Source organism: Dromiciops gliroides, chromosome 3, assembly GCF_019393635.1.
Source record: "Dromiciops gliroides isolate mDroGli1 chromosome 3, mDroGli1.pri, whole genome shotgun sequence".
NCBI lineage: Eukaryota > Metazoa > Chordata > Mammalia > Microbiotheria > Microbiotheriidae > Dromiciops > Dromiciops gliroides.
In genome coordinates this window covers 254,792,605-254,803,414 of record NC_057863.1, presented here as the reverse complement: position 1 = coordinate 254,803,414, position 10,810 = coordinate 254,792,605, and the positions used below count along the sequence as shown (strand labels likewise).

At 35.5% G+C, this 10,810-nt stretch overlaps 1 protein-coding gene across 1 annotated transcript in view; it reads left to right on the top strand.

Annotated features, from left to right (window-relative positions):
• Window positions 1–649: 649 nt before the first annotated feature.
• SAMSN1 (SAM domain, SH3 domain and nuclear localization signals 1) overlaps window positions 650–10,810 on the top strand; it is a 175,683-nt gene continuing 165,522 nt past the window's right edge. Inside the window, exon 1 of the mRNA XM_043996076.1 lies at window positions 650–698. Coding sequence (XP_043852011.1) covers window positions 675–698 — 24 coding nt within the window. The 5' untranslated portion in view covers window positions 650–674. The remainder of the gene's footprint in view (window positions 699–10,810) is intronic.

Here is a 10,810-nt window from a genome sequence, read left to right as displayed (position 1 = left end):
TTTTTCCCCTACAGAAACTCATTCCACCTCATAATCAGGGGCAAGACCTCAGCAAATTGGGAAGTGCTGAATAAAGTGGCTAGATTGAAGGTAGCTCTCCTCCCTCCCAGGCTTCTAAAGGCAATGTCCCTATGGATGCACCAAATGCTACATATGTAACTGTAACATAAAGGAAGAAAATATAATCAAGACATTCCCCCAAATTATGAAGGGATTTGTTCCTAAAGTTGACTCATAAGTTAGTTGTTTATAACTCAAAATATAATTGGGTTCCAAGGTCAGCCTACAAAAACCTGTTCGATCTGTAATGTTACTGAATTATAATACTGTATAAACTAATCACCATTTTTACCTGGTTGGGGATGGGGAAAAGACTATTTCAGTTTAAAGTATGGGTGCCAGGAAAACATCTTTCTCTCCCCATGCCCATCCTGCATCAGCAGCCGTGGACATCAGCTTCATCAGGGTAAGGAAAGGGATAATCCTGAGCTTGTCCTATAAAAGCTCTTTCTCATTTGATAATGAGCTCTGAATCCATTGGATTATTACAGGGATTTTATTTTACAGTAATCTCCCAAGAAAAGTGAACAAACAACTGGGAAGGCAAGAGAAAGCTACACAAAGCAATTTGTCTTCTTTAAAGAATAAATTTGAGAGAATCCAGGCACATCAATATGAATCTCTTCTGTTTTTCACTGGTAAGTTTTCTCATTTATACTATTCATGTGTTTTAGTTTTTTCCAGTGTTAATGATGGGGAACATAGAAGTTCTTATCTGGTGAAATTATAGACATTAAAGATGCCTAAGGAAATTAATGATCAGAAAGGGAATTTTGGTAAAGGGCTAAAACAAAATCTACTTCCATATAAATAATAACTTGTGTAAGTTATGTACATTCAACTATAATATTTACCAAATTGTCACAGTGGAAATATTTTGGGAGGCAGTGTGATGCACTGAAAAGAGAACTCAATTTGGAGTCAGATCACCGGTGTTATAATACTTACTGGCTCTGCTACTTACCATTCTATAACCTTAAGCAAACAACTTAACTTTTCTGTACCTCAATTTCTGCAGTTGTAAAATGAGGAATAAGATTAATAACTCCTAAAGATACCTTTGAGTTCTAGATAGTAACATTGTGACAATATACCTACATATTTTATGATAAAATTATGTATATATAGAAATATATTTATGACTACATATATTTATTATATTTACATTCACATACATTATATATAGTTATGTATTTATTAGTGTGACCAACATGCATTTGCAAAATGTTCTGTTATTTACCTTATTTGTTTAGTCATTTACTCTTGACAAACCAATCATTCCAGGGACAAGAAGCATCCTGGCCCAGTGAAAAGACCACTTGATTTGGCATCAGAGTTTGGATTCAAATCCTAACTCTGCCACTTATTGCCTGTGTGAAATGAGGCATGTTGCTTAACTTCTCTGGATCCCAGTTTCTTTATCTCTAAAGTTAAGGAGTTGATCTAGATGACCTCTAAAGTCCTGTACAGCTTCAAATCTATGATCCAAAATGTTTCTTCAATGTCTATGTTATTGATTTCTTTAAATGTCAGTAAAGGCAATATTAAACTTCTATGGAGGTGGCTCTCCAACTTAGACTACACTGTAAATGGAAAATAAAATGGAATAGTCTTAAATATATGCTCACTCAAGGCTTAAAACTACTTCTCTAAATTATTTTTCTTTCTTGGATTTTCTCCTTTAGACCAGGGGAGGAGCATCAGTGAAAGTTAATAGGCAGATATAGATGTATAAATACATTGCAACTGAAATCAGCATTTGTGCCCATCTGCTACTGTTATTGATTTCAGAATTAAATTTCAGAAATGATCCTTTGTACATATAAAGATTGATGTAGATACCACATCAATATTTATGCTTATTTATTGCTTTTTCAAGATATTAAAAGATGTCAGTCATTTTGGATGAGAAACAAAATGGTTTGTACAATATTAGAAACAGTTTGCTTGTTCTATGTTCAATTCCAAATAATACTAACATCAGTCAGAGGTAGCTTACTCAAGATGTAATACAGTCAGAGGAAAGCAATTTCAAGCCAAGATAAAGGATTTAATTTCATAGCACCTTTAAAAATAAGACAAATCTGTGCATTTTGAGGGGCTGAAATATCCGATGAGACTTTCTAAATAGGCCTAATTTATTGAATTAAATTCAGTTCAGTTTGACAATCTGTTTAATATGTCTGTCTTGCACAAGGAACTATACTCTATGTTGGGGATGCAAAGTGAACAAAACAGTTTATGCCCTCAAGTAGTTTATATTCTACTGGATTGCCAGCTCTCCTATTTATATGATTTAAAACTAAATTGTTTACATTTCATTATTAAAGTTTTTGAGTTTAGATGAATATAAAAGTAGTTCTTAAGTGTTAATATAAACATATGATAAGAACTATAAAATATTTATTTCTTTGAATTATTTTGCATGAGTATTAGGGTCCATACAAAAGTGTTTCTATAATATTTCAAGTTTTGGTAGAGCATATTGTTAATTTGTGATCCAGTGACAAAGAACACACTATGATGATAATTTAGTGAAAATAACTACTCTGCTCCACAAATAAGGAAGGGAACTTGAGAAAACACTGATTCCAAATTGTACATATATTTGCTAACTTTTCCTATTAGGGCTGAGTGACCATCATGTATCAAAGAAGCCTTACCTTGTATATTTGACATAAATAAAAATATTACTTCTCATTTAAGGTTTTGCCAAAGAAGTTTTTCTAAGAAAATGAGATCTCACACTTTTCTTTCAGAATCGTATGTTATTTTTGGTTGTGTTCAATTGTTCATGTTGCTTCATAATGAATTAATTAGTGCTTTAAAGTTCTGTGATTTCACTGATTTGGGAATCTATTTTATCAATACAGATGACAAATCCCTTATCATAGTCTTGATAAGTCACTCTGTCATAAAAACTCATGACCTTATAGGCAACTTTCTCTAAATTCAGTTTGAATGGTCACAGGACAGCAGATTTACAAACTGTTGCCAAAACTACACTGGAAGTTTTTCCTTTTGGCTGAATTTTCCAGAGTTTGTGCTAAATATGATTAACCATTGAGAACTGAGGGTTAATTCATCTCAAGAAAAATATAATGATTACATTGAAATTAATTAATTGCAATAAATAATTAATTACTTTAATAAGAAAATTTGGAGAGGAAAGTATTTTTTAAATGATGTCTTTTTTCTTGAAGAGCTCAGTAGAATTCTTTCCTGAAAGGGAAATGATCTAGCTTTGAAAAGAGGAATGTTATTATTTTATTTTGACCTTTGAAGCTCTAGAATTTTGTTGATTTCTAAATAGTATGCATCACTACTTAGGCAAAACAGCAAAAGGATTAAACATTGCTTTTAGAGACCTGCTGACAGCTGTCTCAAATCCAGTCATTGGAATGATGTAAATGGCTGACTTGACACAGGCTAGGAATAAAAAACATTTCCCTGAGTTTCAAACAAAGCATAAAGCTATATGTTGCTAGTCTTAATTTTCATTCTGGTCATGTTGAGAACCAACCTCCCCTTGTCTCCCTATCCCCCATAGAAATGTACTTAAAATGATGGTTGGTTCATCCTTCCTAAGGTTAGACTCAGGTCTGAGGAGAACAAGGGATCCCCTTCATTGGATTGCTTTTAGCCCCACTATTGAATGTGGCTTCCATCCAGAGATTGCTTTGACATCTGTCTGAACCCTGTTCTTTGTCGTCACCATGACCTCCAGTCGTTCAGACCCCCAGTTACTTTCCAGGCCATCAACCCTGCACTGACTACACTCTTTTCCTTTCCTTATCTTGATCTCTTGGTGAAAACTATACTACCCACTCCTCTTGTCCCTTGCCCCCTTATCATATTGTTGACTTTAGTATTCGAGCCTCATCTCTGTATTGCTCCAACCAGCTTCTGCTTTACCTTTTACTAACATGCTGCTGAATGAAACTGAAGAAAATCACAAAACTGGGTTGACTGGGTTCCCTGCAAATTCCTGTTACATAATCTCAACCAGACTCTCACTGTGGCAAAGTCATCTTTGTATACTGATTCAGTATCACATTCACCTCAGGGGCATTTCCAAACCTTTTGCTTCCTCTTTAATCATTTGATGCCCCCACCCTCTCAGATAAGAAAAGATGGAGGCCATTTGATGAGATCTCCCTCTTCTCACCCTCTCCTCTGGCCCTATCTCTCCTTCCACCACTATATCCTTCTTCACTTGTCTCACATGAAATAGTCCTCCTTGTCAAGACAAACCCCTTTATATGTACATGCAATGTCATTTCATCCTATCTTCTGTAGCAGTGCCTGAAACATAGTAGGTTCTTAATAAATTTTTATTGATTGATTATTTATTGATTGAGGACAGCTAGGTGGCACAGTAGATAGAATGTCAAGCCTGGAGTCAGGAAAAATCATCTTCCTGAGTTCAAATCTGGCCTCAGACACTTGCTAGCTATGTGACCTTGGGCAAGTCACTTAACCCTGTTTGCCTCAGTTTCCTTACTTGTAAAATGAGCTGGAGAAGGAAATGGTAAACCACTCCATTGTCTTTTCCAAGAAAACCCCAAATGGAGCCATGAAGGGTCAGACATGACTGAAACAACTGGACATTTATTGAGATTGTCCTTCCTATCATACCCATGTTGTCACTGATCTTCAATCTTTCGCGGCCAAATGTTTGCTTCCCTATTGCCTACAAACATAACCATGTCTCTCCCAACCTCAAAATATCTGTACTTGATCTGTCCATACTCATTAGCTATTGACACCTATCTCTCCTCCCTTTTGTGGCCAAACTCATTGAAAAGACTTTCCATAATGATTCCTTTTCTGTATCTGCTGATGAAATTATATGATTTTTGTTACTGACATAATTAACTATAATAGTTTCCTCATATCGAACCAGCCCTGTATTCTTAGTCTAAATACCACCTGGTCACAGTGAATAATCTTTATGTGTATTATTGTAGTTTCCCAGCTAATATATTATTAGGAATTTTTCATCAATATTCATTAATGAAATTGGTCTATAATTTTCTTTCTCTGTTTTTGCCCTTTTTGCTTTAGCTATCAGCACCATAGTCTATTATTCCAAATAATTTATTTAATATTGGAATTAGTTAATCTTTAAAAATTTGGTAGAATTCATTTGTTAATCCTTCTGGACCTGCTGCCTTCTTTTTTTGTTGTTGTTTTAGCAAACTTATTTATGGCTTGTTTAATTAATTTTCCTAAAATAGGTTTATTTAGATATTCTATTTCTCTTCTATTAATCTCTGCAATTTATAATTTTGTAAGTATTCTTCCATTTCACTTACATTGTTAAATTAATTAGTCTGTAATTGGTCAAAATAACTTCTAATAATGCTTCATATGTGGTGCATTCAATCTTTTCATTTTTGATCCTAGTGATTTGGTTTTCTTCTCTCTTTTAAAAAATGATATTAACCAATGGTTTGTCTATTTTGCTTTTTAAATATAAAACCAACTCCTAGTTTTATTTATTAATTTGATGTTTTTCTTATATTCAATTTTATTAATCTCACATTTAATTTTTAGGATTTCCAACTTGGTATTTAATTTGTTCTTTTTCAGTTTTTTTAAAAAATTGCATATATAATTCATTTGTCTGCTCTTTATTTTATTTTGTTTTTTAATTTCATTACTCTTTATTTAGTTTTTTCCCCAAGTTACATGGATAAAGAAATTTTCACATCAATTTTTAAATGTTGTGTTCCAAATTTTCTTCCTCCCTCCCTCCTCACCCCCTTAAGAACTCAAGCAATTCAATACAAGTTATATATGTGAAGTCATACAAAACATTTCCACATTAGTCAAGTTGTGAAAGAAAACAGACAAAAATACTTTAGAAAGGGAACTAACAAAAAAAAATTTCAATCTGTATTCAGCTACCATCAGTTCTTTCTCTGTAGATGGATTGCATTTTTTATAAGTCCTTCTGATAGCATCCTCGTCATCATTTCTTCTAGCACAATAGTGTTCCATCCTAATCTCATCCCCCAATTTGTTCAGTCTTTCCCCAAGTGATGGGAATCACCCCAATTTTGCATTCAACTTTTTAAAAAATCTCTTTTAGGGTACCAAACATAGTGGTGTTGCTAGGTCAAGGAGTATGCAAGGAGTATAGCCCCTTGACCATAGTTCCAAATTGACCTATGAATGTTTGAATCAGTTTACAACTTTAGCAAGAGTCTATTAATGCCTCATTTTCCCCATATCCCCCACATTTGTCATTTTCCTCTGCTGTCCTATCATCCAATCCAATAGGTATGAGGTAGTACCAAGAATCTCTCCAATCAAAAGTTAATTATAACATTTTTATGTGGCTATAGGTGGCTTTGATTATTTCATTTGAAAACTTCATGTCTTTTGGTCATCTATCAGTTGGGGAATGGCTATAATTTTAACAAATTTGACTCAGTTCTCCATGTATTTAAGAACTGAGGCCTATCAGACAAACTTGCTTCAAGTTTTTTTTTCCACAATTACTGTTCCTAACTTTATTTCCCTGCCTCCTATCCCCTCCCTTTGATATTAATTCTATTTTCTATCTTCTTTCACCCTATTTCTCCTCAAAAATGTTTTGCTTCTGAATACTCCCTCCCCTTATCTGCCCTCCCTTCCTTCACCCCTCCCCCCTTTTCCCCTTCCTCTCCCACTTTCCCACAGGTCAAGATATATTACTATACCCAATTGAGTGTGTATGTTATTCCCACTTTGAGCCAATTCTGATGAGAGTAAGGCTCACTCACTCTCCGGCATCTTCCCCATCTTCCCTTCTACTCCTGCTTTTTCTTGCTTCTTTTATTTGAAATACTTTACTCCATTCCAGTTTTCCCTTTTGATTTCTCTCAGTGCATTCCTTTCCCTGCTTAATTTTATTTTTAAAATATATCAACATGGGGCAGTTAGGTAGCACAGTGGACAAAGCACCAGCCCTGGACCCAGAAGGAGCTGAGCCCAATCTGGCCTCAGACACTTGACACTCACCAGCTACATGACCTTAGGTGAGCCACCCAACCCTGACTGCCCCACAAAAGAAATTTAAAAGTGCTTTAAAGATATCATCCCTTCATATTCAACTCATACCTCTGCCCTCTGTCTAAGTATACTTCATTCAGCTGTATTAATAATGAGAAAGTTCCTATGAGTTACAAGTATCATCTTCCCATGTAGGGATGTAAACAGTTTAACCTTTTAATATCCTGCAGGATTTCTTTTTCCTGTTTACTTTTTTATACTTCTCTAGGGTCTTATATTTGAAAGTCAAATTTTCTATTCAGTTCAGGTCTTTTCATCCCAAATGCTTTAAATCCTCTTTTTTCACTTAATCCCCATATTCTTCTGAAAGATTACACTCAGTTTTTCTGCGTAGGTGATTCTAGGTTGTAATCTCAGTTCCTTTGCCTTCTGGAATATCATATTCCATGCCCTCTGATCCATTAATATAGAAGCTGCTAGATCTTGTTTTATCCTGACTGTGGCTCCACAGTACTTGAATTTTCTGGCTGCTTCCAATATTTTCTCTTTGATCTGGGAGCTCTGGAATTTGGCTATAACATTCCTGGACGTTTTCATTTTGGGATCTTTTTTTCAGGAGATTATGGGTGGATTCTTTAAATTTCTATTTTACCTTCTGTTTCTAGAATGTCAGGGCAATTTTCTCTGACAATTTCTTGGAAAATGATGTTTAAGCTCTTTTTTTGATCATGTTTCTCAGGTAGTCCAATTATATTCAGGTTATCTCTGCTGGATCTATTTTCCAGGTCAACCATTTTTCCAAGGAGATATTCCACATTACCTTCTATTCTTTATTCATTTGGATTTGCTTTGTTATGTCTTGATTTCTCATAAAGTCATTAGCTTCCATTTGTTCAATCCTAATTCTTAAGTATTTATTTTCTTCAGAGAGATTTTGTATCTCCTTTTCCATTTGGCTTTTCAAGTTGTTGACTTTTTTCATTACTTTCCTGTATCACTCTCATTTCTCTTTCCATTTTTTCCTCTACCTATTTTACCTTATCTTCAAAGTTCTTTTTTGAGTGCTTCTATGGCATGAGACCAATCCATATTTTTCTTGGAAGTTTTGGATGTAGGAGCTTTGACTCTGTTATCTTCTTCTGAGAGTGTATTTTGATCTTCCTTGTCACCAAAGAAACTTTCTAGGGTCAGCATCTTTTTCTTTTTGCTCATTTTGCCAGCCTATTTCTTGACTTTTAACTCTTCTTAAAGTGGGGAAACTGCTTCCAGTGTGCACCGCCCCAAGCTCCAGGGGGTCCCACTTGGTATGATTTAAGGAGAAGCATGTTCTTCACTTCCCTGGCCTGTGCTCTGGTCTGTAAGTAACCACAGGTCTGCTTGCTCTTTAACCTGGGAAGAGATTTCTGTTTCACTGTGATTGCAAGCTCAGGAGTGCCTGCACACCTCTCCTACCTGGGCTGCCACTCGAGACTGCTTCCTGGTTCTCAGCACAGGCAACACAACAGAGTTCTGCCTCAGTGCCACAAGAGAGCCCTGCAATCTCCCTCCTGCCTATTGCTCAACCCCCTCACCAGACTGTGAGCTGAGTTCCAGAAGTGGCAGCCACTGAAGCCAATTTAGAGGCTCCCTCTGGTGTGGCCTGCCTGTAGGTGGATCTGCACAGTGCAGCCTGGTGCTGCATCTCTGTCGGCATGGCCTGGGTCTGGGCTCCACTCCCACCCTGGGACAATAGACCTTTCCTGCCCTTCTATGTCATTTTTGGCTGGAAAATGATCTTATCCCATCATTTTGTCAGTTCTGCTGTTCCAGGAATTGTCTTATGGCATTATTTGGAGCTATTTTGACAAATAGTGGGGAGAGGACTGGAAAGTTATTGTTTTTTCTCTGCCACCTTGGTTCCATCCCTCTTTATTTTATTGATGCAAGCATTTAGAGATGTGCATTTTTCTCTGATTACATCTTTTGCTACATCCCATAAGTTATGGTATGCTATCTTAATATTATCATTCTCCTTAATAAAATTATTTATTGTTTTTATGACTTGTACTTTAACCCACTCACTCTTTAAGTTTAGGCTCTTTAGTCTCTAGTTTTTAATCTGTGTTTCCATTGTTCTTTATTAAATGTGATGTTTATTGCATTAATATTTGGATGGGGCAACTAGGTGTTGCAGTGGATAGAGCACTGGCCCTGGAGTCAGGAGTACCTGAGTTCAAATCTGGCCTCAGACACTTAACACTTAGTAGCTTTGTGACTCTGGGCAAGTCACTTAACCTCATTTGCCTCACTAAAAAGAAGATTTGGAAAAGATGGTTTAATATTTACACTTTTCTGCATTTAACTATAGAGTTTTTAGGCCCTAATATATGGTCAATTTTTGTAAAAGTTCCATGTACCACTGCGAAAAAGGTATATTTCTTCTCCTCCCATTCAGTTCTCTTCAAATGTCTATCATATATAGCTTATCTAAGATTCCATTCATCTTTTTTAATTGCAATTCTGATAGGGAAAGTTTGAAGTCCTCCACTATTATAACTTTGTTATCTAGTTCCACCTGTAATTCTTTGACCTTTTCCTTGGTGCTACAGAATTTGGTGCATATGTTTAGCATTCATTTTACTACATTATCTATGGAAACTTTTAACTTAATATAATTCCCCTGTCTCTCTTTTAATTTAATCTATTCTAGCTTTAACTTTGAGATAATGATTGCTACCCTTGCCTTTTTGTTGTTGTTACGTTGCTGAAAAATTATAAATTCTGCTCTAGTACATTATTTTTACTCTATGTGTGCCTCTCACTTTCAAATGTTTCTTATAAACAACATATGGTCATGTTCTGATTTTTTAAATCCATTTTTCTTTCCATTTCCATTTTTTTTATTTTCTTCTTCTTCTTCTTCTTCTTCTTCTTCTTCTTCTTCTTCTTCTTCTTCTTCTTCTTCTTTTTGGTGGGGGCAATGAGGGTCAAGTGACTTGCCCAAGGTCACACAGCTAGTAAGTGTCAAGTGTCTGAGGTCAGACCTGAACTCAGGACCTCCTGAATCCAGGGCCAATGCTTCATCCACTTCACCACCCAGCTTCCCCCCCATTGACATTTTATGGGTAAATCATTCCATTCACATTCAATGCTATAATTACTAGTTGTATATTTCCCTCCATCCTATTTTCCTGCGTTTATCCTTCTCTTCCTCTTTTTATCCTATTCTTCCTTAGAACTATAATTTAGTTCTGACCACTTACTCCCTAATCTGCACATCCTTCTAAGAGTCCTTTCCTTATCCAATACCCTTATCCTCCTATTAGTCTGTAAATTAAGATGACTTTTATACCCTACTAAATGTATATTTTATGGAACCTAGTCCCAATGGGAATAAGTTTCCCACACTACCCATGCTCCACCAATTCCTCTCCTCCACTCTAACAGTTTTTCCATCCACATCTCTTTTGTATGAGATTATTTGCTCTATTTTACCTCTCCCTACCTAATTTTATTTTTAAAGATCTTCTCATTATAAGCAACTAAATCCCAAGCCTTCTATCTATGTATACTCTTTCAAACTACCCTGGTAATAATAACTTTGACTCATAGATAACAATTTATCATAAAAGAAGTAATTAGTTTAATCTTATTAAATCCTTCTTGTGTTTCTCCTCACCCTTCTAGGTTAAATTATCTGTTCAGTTTTGGTCTTATTCTCAAGAATACTTGAAAGTCCTTTAGTCAATTTTTTTTCCCTTGCAAGATG